This window comes from Sus scrofa, chromosome 5 (genome assembly GCF_054392235.1).
Source record: "Sus scrofa isolate SSC_HxYL_T2T_F1_AM1 chromosome 5, Sscrofa_HxYL_maternal_Yorkshire_Landrace_v2.0, whole genome shotgun sequence".
NCBI lineage: Eukaryota > Metazoa > Chordata > Mammalia > Artiodactyla > Suidae > Sus > Sus scrofa.
In genome coordinates this window covers 53,741,102-53,759,739 of record NC_139387.1, presented here as the reverse complement: position 1 = coordinate 53,759,739, position 18,638 = coordinate 53,741,102, and the positions used below count along the sequence as shown (strand labels likewise).

At 42.9% G+C, this 18,638-nt stretch overlaps 1 protein-coding gene across 1 annotated transcript in view; it reads right to left on the bottom strand.

The window, feature by feature from the left end:
- ITPR2 (inositol 1,4,5-trisphosphate receptor type 2) overlaps positions 1-8,031 on the bottom strand; it is a 529,852-nt gene extending 521,821 nt beyond the window's left edge. The window contains exon 1 of the mRNA XM_021092919.2: positions 7,481-8,031. Coding sequence (XP_020948578.2) covers positions 7,481-7,572 — 92 coding nt within the window. The 5' untranslated portion in view covers positions 7,573-8,031. The remainder of the gene's footprint in view (positions 1-7,480) is intronic.
- Between the last annotated feature and the right edge of the window lie 10,607 nt (positions 8,032-18,638).

Genomic DNA, 18,638 nt, shown 5'->3' with positions numbered 1-18,638 from the left:
AATAGAAAGATAACCACCCAAAATAAGGCAGCAGTACATTTAAAAGGTACACGTTTGATCCTGCTGTATAGTACTGGGAATTATACCTAGTCACTTACGACGGAGCATGATGGAGGATAATGTGAGAAAAAGAATGTGGAGTTCCCGTCGTGGTGCAGTGGTTAACGAATCCGACTAGGAACCATGAGGTTGCGGGTTCGATCCCTGCCCTTGCTCAGTGGGTTAACAATCCAGCGTTGCTGTGAGCTGTGGTGTAGGTTGCAGACGCGGCTCGGATCCCGCGTTGCTGTGGCTCTGGCGTAGGCCGGTGGCTACAGCTCGGATTCAACCCCTGGCCTGGGAACCTCCATATGCCGCGGGAGCGGCCCAAGAAATAGCAACAGCAACAACAACAACAACAACAAAAGACAAAAAGACAAAAAAAAAAAAAAAAGAATGTATACATGTATGTGTGACTGGGTCACCTTGCTGTGCAGTAGAAAATTGACAGAACACTGTAAACCAACTATAATGGAAAAAATAAAGATCATTTTTTTAAAAGGCACGATTTTATTCATTAAATGAATGAATGACCATTGAAGTCTCACTGCTCTGTTTATAATCTGATGATCTACTACCAAGTTCAGATGTCAAAACAAAGGAGGAAAATTCAATCTGTTGTTATGCTATAAATTTGTAAGAGAAGTCCAATGTTCCTTCTTTTATATTTATAGATGAAGATATACCCTATGCCTGGAATTTAAGTTTTCAAGTTTGAGTCTACAGTATTCTGTCTATATTCTGCAAGCTATATACACCCTATCTGTACAAGAACAGTTCCAAAGAGAAAATGTGATTGTGAAAAGTGCTACTTATGCAAAAAAAAATGTATATATATATATATATATATATATTTAAAGCAAAAAAGTTCTGTTAAACCTAGAATGAGGCCAAGCAATTACCTCTGAATTCTCTTCTATCAAAACCAGGCCCTAGGGGCACGTGAGGAGGAATGGTTGTTTACCTGACTTGTGCCCTCCAGTAGCGAGGGTCTAAAAGCTGCAATATTATTTACGGAAGGACTTCAAAGTTTGAGAAAGAGTTGACCTTTCAGCTTAAAATAGACTTTATGTTCACCACTTCAGAAACAGTCTTTGTACTCCAGCTGATTTCAAGTTCCATAACATGACACTACCAACCCTTAGACTTTCCAAAACAACTCAGTATTCAAAATGACTATCTTCTTCCTCCCCACTAAACACACATGCAAATATCCAATGGATTTTTAGACACTTTTATCATAGTAACATATGCCCTAGCCAAAACAAAGCTAAGATTATACACCTAGTTATAGCAGAAAATAACTGCTGTTATTTGGAAGAAGCTAAAGAAAACTTTACCAATTATGCAAAAATAAAAGTTGGCTATAATCACTCCTTGCTTCATCTATGACTCTCTACTAATCAAAAAGTCCTATTACTATTACAGGAAAGATTTTTAAAACTATGATAAGAATAGAAAATTTAAGTAAATGAAGAAAAAATAATAAATCAAATCTACAAACATATAAATATTTGAAACTTTAAGCAGAAAAAAAAAAAAAAACATAAGGAAGGGAAACTCAAGGAGCCATAACTAGAAAAAATAAAACAAGCATTTACACAGCCTTGTTCATCTATCTAAGGAATTACAGACTGTGTGACCGCCGTCCCTTACCTCACTGAACATGGAAACAAAAGCTCACTGAATTAGACAAAAATCAAGCAGGAAGTAAAAATAAGGGCCCTCATATTTTGCCACTCTGGCTAAGAAACTATTATGATACATGGCAGTCATTGCATCAGTGGGTGGTCACCTGCCAGTTTTCTCAGATCTTAACTTAGTGGGTGTTGATTCTTGGTAGATCCCCACAAGAAGCCTCAAGCGAAAGGCAACAAGCATTTAAACATTTGTGTATAGATGTGCACATACACACACACACGTGTGCACACTTGTCATTCACTAACCTCTCAACCACATGGAGAATAGAGAATGAGACAATTAATATACTTTCCCTGATTTTACTGTCCCACCCATCCACCCATCTTGGAAATTCTGCCATACTCACTCCTACCTGACCATTGGTCAAACTGATGTGCCTGAAACACAAAGCGTCAGAAGTGTCAAAGATCAGGGAAGTAAGTTGCAGTATAAAGAAAATGGAGAGAATTGTTCACTGCAGCACCATTTACAATAGTCAAGACATGGAAGCAACTCAAATGTCCATCATCAGAGAACTGGATAAAGAAGATGTGGTACAGGAGTTGCCACTGTGGCATAATGGGATCAATGGTGCCTTGGGAGAACTGGGTATGTGTAAGTTGGATCTCCAGCCAGGCCCAGCGGGGTAAGGATCTGGCATTACCACAGCTGCAGCTTAGGTCACAACTGCAGCTCAGATTGGATCCCTGGCCAGATAATTCCATATGTCACAGGGTTGTCAAAAAAAGAAAGAAAGAAAAAAAAAAAAAAAAAGATGTGGTATATATATACTGTGGAATATTATTCAGCCATAAAAAAAGAAAGAAATCATGACTTCTGCAGCAACATCATTTGCAGAAACATGGATGGACCTAGAAATTGTCATACTAAGTGAAGTACGTCAGACAGAAAAAGACAAATATTATATGAGATCGGTAATATGTGGAATCTAATAAAAATGATACCAAAGAACATATAAAACAGAAACAGACTCAAAGATTTTGAAACCAAACTTATGGTTACTCCTTAAAGGAGAAACATGGTGTGGGGGAGGATGAATCAGGGGATTTGGGATTGACATATACACACTACCACATATAAAAAATAAATGTGGGAGTTCCCGTCGTGGCACAGTGGTTAACGAATCTGACTAGGAACCATGAGGTTGCAGGTTTGATCCCTGGCCTCGCTCAGTGGGTTAAGGATCTGGCGTTGCCGTGAGCCGTGATGTAGGTCACAGACGCGGCTCGGATCCCACGTTGCTGTGGCTGTGGTGTAGGCCAGCGGCTACAGCTCCAATTCAACCCCTAGCCTGGGAACCTCCACATGCCGCGGAGCAGCCCAAGAAAATGGCAAAAAGACAATAAATAAATAAACAAATAAACAAATAAATAAATAAACGGGTAACAGGGACCTACTATATAGCATAGGGAAATTTATTCAATACTGTGTAACAACGTATAAAGAAAAAGAATCTGAAAAGGAATGGATATATGTATCTGTATAACTGATTTACTTTACTGTACACCTGAAACTTACACAAACTTGTAAGTCAACTATACTCTAATTAAATTTAAAGAACAAAAATTTTAAATTTTAAAAAAAAGAAAATGGAGAAAGGGGAAAGGACAATTAACACTGAATTTGAAACTATACAGCATATCCCCAAACTCCCTCTTTCTCTTTTAAAAGAAAAATAAAAACCCTAAAATGTACAGTAGCAAAAAATTTATTTATTTAAATTCACCATCTTCATCCAACAGGATTTAAAGCAGTTTTCCTTAAGTCAATATAAGTGTTTTCCTAAATAGATCTTTAGATAAAAAATTAAGTTAGACAACATAAAATAGGCCCCTTTTGCACCAATACAAGCTGGGAGAACAATATTCTATCTCATTTAGCACTAACTCAGGATTCAGAAACATTAGGTATATCCTGGTTAAAGGATAACTAGAAAAAAGGGGGGAAATGCAAATCTTTGCAACTGGGGCAATCTAATTTCTCAGACTGAGAAATCCAACTTAAAAGCTGAGTCACAGAGCCTATAAAAATCCTCTCACATTTCCAGTTGGAAGGGCCTCTGAAGAGAGCAACCCAAATGTCCATGTGAAGCTTTGATATTTTTTTTTCAGCTGAAAAATTCACTATCTTATTGCAAAAATTCCCAAAAGACAAATAATAACATGGGAGTTCCCATCGTGGCTCAGCAGGTCAAGAAAGCAACACAGTGTTCTTGAGAATTCAGGTTCAATCCCTGGCCTCACTCAGAGGGTTAAGGATCCAGCGTTGCTACAAACTGCAGCAAAGGTCTCAGATGCAGCTTGGATCCAGTGTTACTGTGGCTATCGTATAGGCCTGCAGCTGCAGCTCTGATTCAAATCCTAGCCCAGGAACTTGCATGTGCCACAGGTGCAGCCATAAAAAGAAAAAAAAAAGCCAAATAATAACAATCTATATCCTTCCAAATAAATTTACACACTAAATATTAAAACCAGACAAAACTTATCTGCAGTCAAATAATTGTCCATGAATTGCCCTGAAATGCTGTAAATTCTGTTCTCATTAACTACTTCCTAGGCGGAATTTGAAAAACCATCATGTGACCAAAGGCGTCAAATAGGGTGAAAATAGAAATCAGAAAATTTCAGCCTCATTTTTAGCTCCTCCACTGAGTTTTTAACATTATAGTAGAACAAACTCTTTCAGCTAAAAAGATACAAAGCCACCGTTTCCATTCAAGCTCTCTGGTTCTGTTAACAATTCACACACCTTTGAAGAAACTTAAGGGCCACAAAGATATAAGCATAATGTGGATTTTCCTAGCAATTCTCTAAAAAAAATGGATTCTTTCCTGTTTCTTTCATTCACTTTTCTAATACCCCAGGGGTGTGGACTGCATATACACTTTCTCTCACTTTCCACAAACTCTGATATGAAAAGAGAAAAAATGATACAATCGAGGTCACAAAGCTAATTAGTCAAAGACCTAGGGCAACTGACCTCCATATATAGAAGAGTCGGGAAATTCAACTTGAAGTATGCACGCTGTCTTCAGTAGAAAACAGTATATTCAGTATATTGGAAGTTCCCATCGTGGCTCAACAGTAACAAATCCAAGTAATATCCATGAGGATGCGGGTTCAATCCCTGACTTCACTCAGTGGGTTAAGGATCCACCATTGCTGCAAGCTGTGGAGTAGGCCAGCAGCTGCAGCTCTGATTTGACCCCTAGCCTGGGAACTTCCATATGCCGCAGTTGAAGCCCTAAAAAAAAAAGCAAAGGTGTATAAACAACAGCCCTTCAACAATGCAATGCTGTATAATAATATATAATGCTACATGATATATAATGCTGCTTTGATTTAGTGGCCCTAAAACTAACTTGTAAAGTAAAATAGCTACCAATTGTATTTTAAGCTAACAAAGCAGATGATGCTATTTTGCTTAGATACAATTTCATGCGGCGTGGACATGGCTCCAAACACCTTTGTAACTCCCAAAGCTCTGAGAATGATGCAGTTCCACAAGTTAAAGAAAAAGAATACCCACTCAAAGCACTAAGCCTCACCACCAACAGCAGTTCCAAAGATCCATCCTCACCTCCACATCGGGCTGCACAGAGGTCTTGTCCTATTAACCTCAACAAGAACCAGTTTGTCAACAGAAAAACAACACGGCACAAAACACCTTCGAAGGCAACTTAACTTCCAAAACATCAGCAAGAAAAGTTAAATGCAAATAAATATTTACACAAATCTGTACGCGACATTAAAGAGCAAGCTTCTTTTTCTGAAGGCTTAAAGATTAAAATAGGTAACCAAAGAAACCTACACTTGGCTGAGAATCTGGGGACAGGGTTACAGTTCTAGCTTTGGGCGTTAATCTCCAATGTTTCATGGCTAAGTCACTTCATTTCTCTTCTCACTTGATTTCTCCATCTCTAAAAGGACCAGGACAGATTCCGTAACTGCTAAAGTATATACAGTTACCCAAACACACACTTTTGCTGAATATGACACTATAAAAACTTGGCCTTTCATTTGTCTAGGTTTTATACTCTACTCCTAATCCCTTTTATCTTTTTGCCCACGAGTGTAACTATTGCACTTGTGACTCACAGTTATGAAGGTAGTGATCATGACTATAGCTAACACTTTATACAAGTGCTTATGAGCCAGGTACTGTGTGTCCTACATATATTAACTCACTTCTTCCTCAGCACAACCCTATGAGGTAGTAACCAGGATCTTCTCTTTTCAGACCTGAGGACACTGAGATGCAATTATGTAACTTGCCTGGGGTCAGAAAGTTCACAAGTGGAGAAGCCAGGATTTGACCCCAAGCATTCTCCCCCTGGAGCTTCTCCCCCTGGAGCCCTTCCCCCTTAACCTCCCCATTACACACACCTGGAGAGTCTACAGAGAAGGGTGGGGTGTAGCAGACCTCATCTGCAAAATGTTGGGGTCGCAAACACTGGACTCGTACTATGAAATCTCTCAGAAACAAATGGTAGCTTAAGATTTATAAACCCAGCACAAGCACTTGTCATGGCTTTTTTCTTCCAAGCTTTATTTTCACAATTAATTAGCATCGGTCTTACCAGGATTCAATTAAATCTACCTGCCTTCTTTCACCCATTAGGAGAGATGAACAAAGAACAGAAACTGTTCTCAGCATGGCTCAGCATGGCTCAAAGTCACCATCCGGGGACACTGCATGTTAAGTCATGTGCCCTAAATCCCAGGAGCAGAAAACAGTGAACAGCCAGAAGTGGCAACACCAGTTCCTTAGCCTGAAATCTCCAAGACTAGGGAGTCTAGCTACTGATATCAGGTGGCCACCAAAAAACAACAACAACAAAAAAGTATGCATAAAATACAAAGCAGTGCGCATTTAAACTACTTACTGGTACTCACCATCAGGACAGAGAGAAAATACTAGTAATCAAGGAAGTCCTCTTTAACCATCTAACACACGATTATGTTTATATATATATTTCCCTCATTCATAAATCAACTCAAACCTTAAGAGCCCTGCACTTGGCTGAGTCTCAGGAGGGGTTCAGCCTTTCAGTGGGCCAAGGCCCAGGAAGGGGAGAAAGCAGGTGTGAGTTCCATAACGCCGGAGGCCTTCGGTGCTTTCTGAGGGTCGCCGCGCGGCGGACGTCCCCGAGCTGCCTGCGAGGCGCGGCAAGTCCCCGTTCCGCAAAGCTGAAAGGAAATTATTTCAGGGAAGCGGGGACGGTGAGCTTCTCCCGCAGGGCAAAGCCACTCTCGGCTCACTACATCGCCCAAGTTTCATGTCCAAGGCCACGGACTTTTCATCGATTGCTCTTACAAACCCGGCCTTGAGGGACAGGGGCTTGAGAGTGGGGGCGAGCAAAGAAGCGGAGAGGGGGCGTTTTGTTTCACCTCCAAGGGAAAAACAAAACAAAACAGAAATGTTTTAATCAAAACAACCCACGGAGAAGCCAACGAAGACTTCTTCTCCCGGCCTGTCTCCGGGCTTCTGAATCACTTCCTCCTTTTCAGAAGAGTCTCTGAGCTTGAGATTACGAAGTTGCTGAGAAAGTCTAGCCTCTTGGGGCAGCTTCCTGCGAGCTAGCGAGCCGAAGGCACGGCGCTGTCCGCCGGCGCAGAGCCTGCCCGCCCGCCCGCCCCGCCACCCAAGGCGGGAGCTGGCGCCCGAGGACCCGGCGGCGCCAGGAGGGACCGGGATGGGGACCGAGCGCCAGCGCTCCCCAGCCCGCGCCCCGACTTACCCCAGCGTGTTGATGAAGCCGTTGACCGAGCCCTCCGCGTACAGGGACACGATGTCCCCTATATAGAGGAAGCTGGACATTTTATCGGACATGCTGCTTCATGCTCGGAAGAAGACGTCCCTCCTCTTCCCTGTGCCCTCTCCGCCCTCTCCAGCGAGCCACCGCGGCAGAGGCGGAATGGAGCGCCCTCCTGCAGCGCCCAGAGCGGCGGCGGCGACGGTGGACACCGCCGAGGGATCGAGTGTCGGGCTCAGCCCTGCCCCGCACCCGGGAACCTCCAGGAGCAAGCCGCAGCTTAGGGCACCCAGAGACGTGCGCGGCCCGGACGCCCTGAGAGCCGTAGCTGCTGCCTCCCCGGCAGGTTTCCTGTTCCTTTCAGAAGTTTTCTCTCCAACACCTTTGCTCCTCCTCCTCCCTCCTCCGCTCCCCCTCCCCGTCCCCTTCAGGCTCCGCGCCCCACCGTTGCTGTCCCGCTGCGGAGCAGAAGCTAGTGCTTGCAGAGCCCCTAGGTCCTCTCCGGGGAATTTTTGGACCAGGTGCCTGTGCCCATTGGGCGAAGGGGAGGAGAGGCGCCCTTAGAGCAGGGGGTGCAGGCCAATCAGGCGGCGGCGGCCGGGGGTGGAGCCGGGCCGGGGCGGGGCGAATATGGGGGGCCAGGCCACCCTGGCAGCTGCGGCGCGCGCTAACCCAACGCGGGGAGGCGCTGGAGGGGCTGCGGGGGCCCGGAGCCGGGAAGTGGGCCCCGGAGGGCCCCCCGCCCCGGGAGAGGCTAGCTAGACTTGAGGTGCGACAGTTCCCTCCCAGAAAAGTGAAGGATGACGGGGCCGAGACCCTTTCCCGGGTCTTAAAGGAGGCGGGGAGGATGAGAATTGGCGATGGAGAGGGAGCGCAGGACCAGAGCAAGAGTGAGCCCGCGATGCCCCTCGGAGATGAAAAGGTGGAACCGGAGTAAGATGGGTAATTTGCTGACAAAGAGGAGAGGAAGGTGTTGAGGTAAAGGGAAAAAACAGACATTTAAAAAAAATACACAAGAAAGAAAATAAAGAGAAGGAGAGGGAAGGAAGGGAGATGGAGGGTCTGCTCTATATGAAGTGTGTAGTTTGGGGTTTTGTTTCTAGTATAGGGCGTTAGTGAAACCTGACCCGTCAGCAGCTGTCCAGGTGGACGCGAGGTAAACGTCACTTGGCCGAGCCAGCAGTTTTTTAAGCCAACCTATGGCAGTGAACTTTCTCTTAAGCCTCCCAAGGCCGCGCCTCCTTCTCTTAAACCCAAGCCCAGGTTTAACCTCCCACCTCCGGGAGCCCGCTGTCACCTTTTTACTGACTGTCCCGCTTTGTTTACATTTAAAGTTTCTGACTCTTAAAGCTCCAGCGATCATAAATGAAACTGGAGGCCGGGCACATTTCCACACCTTCTCTGTTGCTTTTGTAACCCTCATCATGTTAGATTTTTCTCCTACCTTTCTGGAAGACCTGAAAAAGGCAAACTCTGGGTGGCAGTTTTGACTAGCCACCCAATCAAAGAATTTGTGACCAAAGTAATTCCCCCTGGAGCAAGGTTTGCTGAAAGATGGAGGAACCCAGGGCTTGTAAAGAATGTGTGCCCAATTGTGCAACTCACCAAAATTTAAATTTACAGTTTGAGGCTCTCTTACACTTTGAAGATGGTTTGGGTTGAGACTTATAATCACATTATGAAATATGAAAGAATAAGCTTAATATTCAGAAATTTGTGTTTAGAAAGCCTGCAGGATAAAGAATAAAGTGTTAGACCCAGAATCCAGGAAATGCTAGCACAAAGCCTGTATGTGTTGCGATAAACTGGACCCAGTCATTGTCCTACCATGCAGCTGACAGATCTCTTTTTACTTCTGGGTTCTCCTTTAGAAGTGATTCCTTAGCAACTTAGAAATGGCTGTTATATGATAGATATATGATATTCTGTTTTCCGAGATGGGAGTTTCCGTTGTGGCTCAGTGATGACAAACCCGACTAACATCCACGTGGATGCAGGTACGATCCCTGGCCCCACTCAGTGGGTTAAAGATCCAGTGCTGCCGTGAGCTGTACTGTAGGTCACGTCCCAGATGAGGCTTGGATCTGGCATTGCTGTGGCTGTGGCATAGGCCATCAACCGCAGCTCCAATTCAACCCCCGGCCTGAGAACTTCCATATGCCGCAGGTGTGGCCCTAAAAAGCTAAACAAACAAACAAATAATAAATAAAAGCTTGAAATAGAGCAAGATGATGACCCTGGAAATGGAGGTTTCTGTTTACCCAAGGGATCCATGGGTTACATACTACAGTTTCCCATGTTGCACAGTCCTGTGCCATATATCCAAATTGGTGTTCAGAAGTTAAGGAACCTGACTAGTACCCATGAGGACTTGGGTTTGATCCCCGGCCTTGCTCAGTGGGTTAAGGATCCAGCGTTGCCGTGGGCTGTGGTGTAGGTCACAGACTCGGCTCGGATCCCGAGTTGCTGTAGTGTGTCGTAGGCCTGCATCTTCAGCTCTGATTTGACCCCTAACCTGGGAACCTTCAAATGCTGAGGTTATTGCCCTAAAAAAAAAAAAAAAAAAAGTGGGTGCTCCACAATTAGAGTCATGAAGGTTTCTCCTTGTTTCCTCCAGGTAGGGACTATCAGTGAACCATACTTTACAAAACAAGTGGGTGATTGTTTATGCTAATGAACAGGTATAAACTTCAAGGTGCATACCCGACACAAGTCTTTCTTCCTCCTCACCCCACTCCCACCACCCAATAAAGTGTCTCATAATGTCTGAGGCCTGGACCTAGTCACACTTCTGCCTGAGCTTGGCAAAGATGGTCAGCCAGTCACCAAAGATTTCAGCTCTCCTTCAAAAGCAGCCAAGCCTCCTTAACAGGGTTTTCCTAGCCTTAGCTTTTTTTTTTTTTTTTTTTTTTTTTCCGGCTCTGCCCATGGCATGCAAAAGTTCCCAGGCAAGAGATTGAACTGTACCACAGCAGTGACAATGCCAGATCCTTAACCCCCTCAGCCACCAAGGAACTTCAACCTTAGCTATTTTGGCAACTCTATCTTTCATTTACTCAGCTCAGAAAACTTGGAATCATTCTTTGACACACATCCCACATTCAGTCCATCCTATCAGCTCTGCCTTCAAACTATAAATAAAATCCTCCTACTCTGGCCCATGCCTCTATCAGCTCTCTTCTAGGTTGCAGCACTGATCTCCCCACTTCTATCTTTGCACCTTTCTGATCCATTCTCAACCAAGAAGCCAGACTGTTCCTGTGGGGGTTTTTTTATTTTTATTTTTTTTCTTACTCAAAAGGATTTATCACATCTGTAGTTGTATAATGATCATAACAATCTGATTTCACAGGATTTCCATCCCATAACCCAAGCACATCCCCCACCCCCCAAACTGTCTCCTCCGGAGACCATAAGTTTTTCAATGTCTGTGAGTCAGCATCTGTTCTGCAAAGAAGTTCAGTCATTAAAAGGAATGAAATACCAGCATTTTTAGCAACATGGATGGACCCAGAAATTATCATGCTAAGTGAAGTCAGCCATACAATGAGACACCAACATCAAATCCTTTCAATGACATATGGAATCTGAAAAAAGGACAGACAGACTGTTCCTGTTAAAAGAGAAGTTATATCAAGTTTCTGTTCAAAAAGCTGCAATGGCTTCTCATCTCAGAGGAAATTCTAAAGCCACTTCCCTAGCCTATAAGGCTTTATCTTGATCTGCCCCCTGGGCCTATGTAGTACAGCTGTGCAGGTGCATGAGTGGCACCTCACATGAGAGCATGCAAGCAGTACACGCCTGCAGGACCATTCTGAAAGCCCACTTCCTCTTCTTGGACCTCATCTCCCACCACTGACTTGAGCTCCATCTTGACCACCTCGGCCTCCTTGCTCACCGTCACACATGCAAATCCCATCCCCTATTGAGGACACTGAACTTGCATGTTCTTCCCATATGTAGCTGCAAGCCTCAGTCCCTCTCCTGTTTTAGATCTCTGCTCTGATGTCGCCCTATCCTAAGAGGGCTTCTGGGACCACTCTATATAAAATACTGTCCTCAGCCCATTTCCTCTCTATCTCCCCTGCTCTGTTTCTTTTTCTTAGTTTTTTTTTTTTTTAACACAGCATGTTATGCATTTATTTTCTTGTTTGTTGTCCTGCATCCTCCCACTACAATGTAGGTTCCAAGATGGTAGAGAATTTGTCTCTTTTTGTTACTGCTTTATTCCACTGCTGTAAGAGTTCTTGAAGTTCCTGCTATGGCGCAGTGGGTTAAGAATATGACTGCAGTGGCTCAGGTCGCTGTAGAGGCGTGAGTTCAATCCCTGGCCCAGCACAAGTGTTAAAGGGTCTGGCATTGCCACAGGTGTGGCATAGGTCACATGATAGACAAACCATAAATGTATGTTGAGTGAGTGGGGGAAAAAAATCACCAGTGTAGCTGTCTTTGTGGAGTCTCAGGACTTCTGTGAAGCTTGCTACCTCCAAGAGTAACCATACTTCACTGGGGATATGTGTTCACCCTAATCTCACATTCCTGAACTTTATTCAGGGTCTGTCATTGTCTTCTCTCCAAAGCTAATCGTGGGACAGAGACCCCTACTAAGACCTAATTGAAATTCTAACCCATCTATAATACATGTCAATAAGTACCATTAACCCACTGTGACTTAGCTAAGTCATCCATAAGGGGAGAAATGAAGGAAAGGGGTGAGTCCTGAATTTACTGAGATTAAAACTGCAATGACTGAGAAAACCTGAAGTTACTGCATTTATGCAGAATTGACTAGATCCAAATTTGCCATCAGTAGAGATGGACACTTAAAACAGATTAAATTATCAAAAAGTACTTTGGCCTCACACTATATACAACAATTAATCGCAAATGGATCAAAGTCAGAGTTCCTTGTGTGGCACAATGGGATAGGTGGTATCTCTGCAGCACCAGGACACAGGTTCCATTCCTGTGTAAGTGAAGTAAGTCAGACAGAGAAAGACATATGATATCACTTACATGTGGAGTCTAATAAAAAATGACACAAAAAGGAGTTCCTGTTGTGGCTCAGCCGGTTAAGAGCCTGACATATTGTCCAAGAGGTTGTGGGTTCAATCCCTGGCCTAGCTCAGTACACAAGCTGCAGTGTAGATCGCAGATGTGGCTGCAGATCCATTGTTGCTGTGGCTGTGGCTGTGGCATAGGCCAGGAGCTACAGCTCCTAGCCTGGGAATTTCCTCATGCCACAGGTGTGGCCACAAAAAGAAATTAAATTAAATTTTAAACAATTCCGAAAATGATGCAAAAGAACTTATTAAAACACAGAAACAAACTCACAGATTTCAAAACCAATCTTATGGTTACCATAGGTGAAACCACTGCAGGTGAGGGAAGAATTGGGACGGTGGAAATAACATATACACACTACCGTGTAAAATAGATGATTAATGAGAACCTACCGTAGAGCACAGGGAAATCTACTCAACAGTTTGTAATAACCTATATGGGAAAAAAGAATAGATCTACTTATATGTATGACTGATTCACTTTGCTGTATACCTGGAACTAATACATACTCCAATAAATTTATATATATATATATATATCCATAGTACAGCCTTCAAGCTCAGAAAACTATCCGTATTCCAAGCTGTGATGTGTATTCCAAGCTTCAAGTAGTATCTATTATAGCATTTTTCCTTTAGGGCAGAATCCCATCCAGGATCACATATGGCATTTTGTTGTCATATCTCTTCATTCTCTCTTTTTTTTTTTCATTTAAAAAAATTTTTATTGGAGCATAGTTAATTTACAGTGTTGTGTTAGTTTCAGATATACAGCAAAGTGACTCAGATCCATTCTTTTTCAGATTCCTTTCCCATATAGGTTATTACAGAATATTGAGTACTGTTCCTTGTGTTACACAGTAGGTCCTTGTTGGTTATCTATTTTATATATAGTGGTATGTATATGTTAATGCCAAACTCCTAGTTTATCCCTCCCCGCTATATTTCCCCTTTGGTAACCATAAGTTTGTTTGTGAAATCTTTGAGTCTGTTTCTGTTTTGTAAATAAGTTCATTTGTGTCATTTTTATTAGATCCCACGTGTATTACATGATATTCCTCTTTTCCTGTCTGACTTACTTCACTTAGTATAATAATCTCCAAGTCCATTCTTCATTCTCTTTTGATCTGTTCCAATTCCTCAGCCATCCTTTGTCTTTAATACATTGACATTTTTAAAGAATCAGGCCATTTATTTATAGGATATTCCTTAGTTTGGGTTTGCCTTGCATTTCTTCGTAATTAGATTAGGTTAAGCATTTCCAGCTAGAATAGTACGCAAGCTATGACATGTACTTCCCCAGGTACCTTGACCTCAGGCACACGGTGTCTGTCTGCCCTCTTGTTGATAACACTAGTTTTGCTCACTATCAAAGTGTTGTCTAATGGACAAGAGTTTAGCGATACCAAACCAGCTCTCTTTTCAAAGCTTAGTCCATAAGAAACATTCTCTTAGCCTGGGAAAACTTCAGGAATGCAGGCCAATCTCAAAGGAACAGCGAGTCTAATTTTCCTGTCTAAAATGGTGTGCAACCCGTCTCTTGACCCTTAACCTCTGTTTCCAAAGCTGGAGTTTGACATGAGTCTACTGTGTTTCCCTACCTGCAGGGGACAAATACCAAGCTCCCCCAGTGGTGCCTTTGAAGTTCTTCCCACTAAACTAGATGTGAGAGTCAGTCATCCCTCCACACCCTCCCCCCAACACACACACACACACACACACACACACACACACACACACACACACACACACACACTCGCCTTGCTGAGGCACCAGGGGTGGGGCGGGACTCAGAACACAGCAGCAGCTCACTCCAAAATACTCCAAAAGCATCTCTCAGCTCCCACAGCCCAACTCAAATGTTTATCTTCACCGTTTGCATCTTGGTTGTAACTATTATATTTCAATGCCCCACTGGAATTCCCAGTTTAACATCCTATTAAAATATTCTTCCAGCCTATTTGATAGAGTCACAGCTCTTAGAGCTATGTGGACTACCTGGTGTTAAATTGTTCAAATATTTCAATTCTTGCTTACTTCAATTTGCAACGATTCTTCCCTCAATGTAATTTCATGTTCTCAGATAGATATCAGGATGGCATTCACCAAGCACAACTGTATCCCAGAATATTTAAGAATACAAGCATCACATAGACCTGGTTTAAGTTACTAACTCACTAACTGACCTTCTGACAATCTTTATGCAATTTTTCAGCCTCTGATGCCTCGTCTTTATCTGTAAAATGAGGGCAACCATAGTACCTACCTCCCAAGGTCCTTGTGAGATTTAAGTTAGAAAATACACCTAAAGGGTATGGCATGGTGCTGGCACAAAGTAAGTGCTCCATCATGTTAGCTATTTTTGTGATTCTCATTATCTGAGAGAAAAACACCGTTAAAGGTCAGAAGAAACCCAAGCATCCAGGGCTGCTCAGACCTGTGCAGGAAGTCACATTAGTGCCTGAGCCAGCACCAGACCTGTCCCCAGAGAATCTGAGTCAGTCACTCCTTCTTTCACACATCAGTCTTTTCAGTAAACAGTTGTAAATGCTTGATGAGCCCTTTCAAGGATATTGGAATTTTTTCAATCTTTGTAAAAGAGAGAAACCTCATTTTTAACAGGGACATCTCAGCCCTAAGAGAGAAAATATATTTTGAGACAAAAGAAGCAAAAGTGTCTAAATCCCCAGCCTGGTGCTACAAAACCACCTCAAACACATCCCATGGGAACTCTGCCTTCCTCTAGCTGACAGTTATTATCTCTTCACAGAAGGGGGCAGATAAAACCCACAGAGAAAACAGCCATGTGACACCAGAGAGAGCTGTCAAGCTTGAGGTCCCCAGCAGGATAATGGGGAAGATATAAGGCAGAACTTTGACTAGCTCTCACCTCTTATGGACTTCCGGTCCGGTAAGAAGCACAGCTGGGGCAGTTGAGGTCCTAAAATGCAAACTAAGAGCAATTTCTCAAGGTGTGATCCAGTTTCCCAGATCCCCCAGGATTTCTGGGCTGCTTTTAAAGGTTTATTTCAGGAATTTTAGCCTTGTCTTAATGAACGGACTTGTCAATTGGTAAATGCCAAAGGGAATTGGGGATTGGGGAGCAAGTTCTGGTAGAGGGGAAAGTGGTGGAGGAAAGCAATATGGATTAATAATTTAAATACTGAGCTCTGTGCTGAGCACTCTGCATATATTATCTGAGAATTTCCAGGAGATAATCGCTGTGCTCAGCCCCCTTTTACAGCTGAAGAAATTGAGTCTTAGAGAAGTTAGGGAATCTAATCAAGGTCACCCAACTAGTAAGCTACACTGGGGAGAAAAGAGGAAATAGCCCCATGGCTCAGAAAAGGGCGGAAAAAAAGGGGGGGGGTTAGACCCAATGAGAACTTCCTGAAGTCTTTTTTCTGACCTTTGACATTTCCTCCAAATTTGCCTTTGTTGCCTCTCATTTGTGTACATGGTGTGAGTTATTGTACAGTTCTCTCTCAATATCTACAGGGGATTGGTTCCAGGTGCCTGCTAGGATACTAAAAATCCCCAGAGCACATAAAACAGTACAGTTGGCCCTCCCTATCCATGGATTTTGCATCGGCAGATTCAATAAACACCCAGGCACACATACATCCATGCAAAGTTGTACCATGCTGGCATACCATGGTTGGTTGAAATTTCTAGTTTAGCACTATTAGGCTATCACATATCTTTTCTTTCTTTCTTTTTTGGCCACCCTTGGCCAAATTTGGAGTTCCTGGGCCAGAGATCAGATCTGAGCCACAGTTGTGACTTACTCCACAGTTGCAGCAACATGGGATCCTTAACCCACTGTGCCAGACTGGGGATCAAACCTGGGTCTCAGTACTGCAGAGATGCCACAGATCCCAATGTGTCACAGCAGGAACCCATGTGATATCTTAAGATGAAAATAAATTCAGCAGGATGTATTGTTATTCAACTATAAAAACCTCAAAAGTGGAATTTAATATTTAAAAATCTATGAATAAGGGATTTCTTAGCTTAGAAATTCATATGCATCAATATCAAAACATAAAGCGAAGTAGCAAATAGATTTAATTTCTACAACCATAAATTTTTATGTCAAAATTCTAATAAGCAGAATTTATATGGGTAAAGTATATGCAATACATCTTATGGGCAAAAGATTGATTTTAGGCAAGAAATAAAAGTAATATTTAGTAAGATATCATTTCTCATTATCAGATCAGCAAAAAAAAATTTGTAATTCTAATAACCAATGCTAATAGTGAAACAGCAAATCTCACATATGTACAGCAATTTTTACATTTTTTTTTTTCCTTTTTTAGAGCCGCACCCACAGCATATGGAAGTTCCCAGGCTGGGGGTCGAACTGGAGTGGCCTACACCACAGCCACTGTAACACCAGATCCAAGCTGCATCTGCAACCTACACCACAGCTCCCAGCAGCGCTGGATCCTTAACCCACTGAGCAAGGCCAGGAATCGAACCCATGTCCTTATGGATACTAGTCAGATTCATTTCTGCTGCACCACAATGGGAATTCATGTACAGCCATTTTAAATGACAATATAGAACTATAGAAGGTACTCTAAGGAAATAATCATGTGTATGAAAAAGACTTTACTTAAAATTGTATTTATCCCAGTGGTAACAATAATAATAAACATTGGAAATAAAGTAAATATTGAACAACAGCAAGTTAATGATGTAGAAAGTTGGAGTTCTCGTTGTGGCTCAGCAGTACAAACCTGACAAGCATCCATGAGGATGCATGTTCCATCCCTGGCCCCACTAAGTGGGTTAAGGATCCAGTGCTGCCGTGAGCTGCGGTGTAGATTGCAGACGCAGCTCTGATCTGGTGTTGCTGTGGCTGTGGTGTAGGCCAGCAGCTGCAGCTCCAAATCGACCCCCAGCTATGAATTTCCATTTGCTGCAGGTGTGGCCCTTAAAAAAGACAGAGAGAGAAAGTAATAACATAACATAGTATGTACCAATGATTCTTATTAAAAATATGTAATAATATATAAAAGTTCAGCGTTGAATTTGGTCACAAAATGTCGGGGGGGAAATGACATACTAAGAAAAAAAAAGGGACTTCCCGTCGTATAATAGTGGAAAAAATCCAGCTGGGAACCATGAGATTTCAGGTTCGATCCCCAGCCTTGCTCAGTGCTTTAAGGATCCAGTGTTGCCCTGAGCTGTGGTGTAGGTCACAGACACAGCTCAGATCTGGCGTTGCTGTGGCTGTGGTGTAGGCTGGCAGCTGTATCTCTGATTAGACCCCTAGCCTGGGAACCTCCATAGGCCATGAGTGTGCCCCCCCACACCAAAAAAAGCCCCCCCCCAAAAGCCAAAAAAGACTTGTATCATAAAACTGTAGAGAATTTTCTTTTCTTTTCTTTTCTTTTTTTTTGCTTTTTAGGGCCACACCCTCGGCATATGAAGGTTCTGAGGCTAGGGGTCAAACTGGAGCTACCACTGCAGGCCTACACCACAGCCACAGCAACACCAGACCCAAGCTGCATCTGAGACCTACACCACAGCTCAAGGCAACACTGGATCTTTAACCCACTGAGCCAGGCCAGGGGTTGCACCTACATCCTCATGGATCCTAGTTAGGTTCGTCAATCCCTGAGCGGTGAAGGAATCCCCAAACTATGGATAATTTTCTACTTTCCTAATGTTTTAGAGAGTTTATACTATTTTTTAAATGAAGAATAAAAAACACAGCAATAAATGACATTGGGTTTTAAGTGGAAAAATTTCCAAAGAAGAAACTATGAGGAAGATTTTTTCCTTTTTTTAAATTAATTAATTAATTAATTTTATTACTCAATGAATTTATTACATTTATGGTTGTACAATGATCATCACAATCCAATTTTTTAGGATTTCCATCCCAAAACCCTGGCACATCCTCCCACCCCCTAAAACTGTCTCCTTTGGAAAGCACAAGTTTTTCAAAGTCTATGAGTCAGTTTCTGTTCTGCAAAGAAGTCCATTGTGTCCTTTTTTCAGATTCCACATGTCAGTGAAAGCATTTGATGCTGGTGTCTCATTGTATGGCTGACTTCACTTAGCAT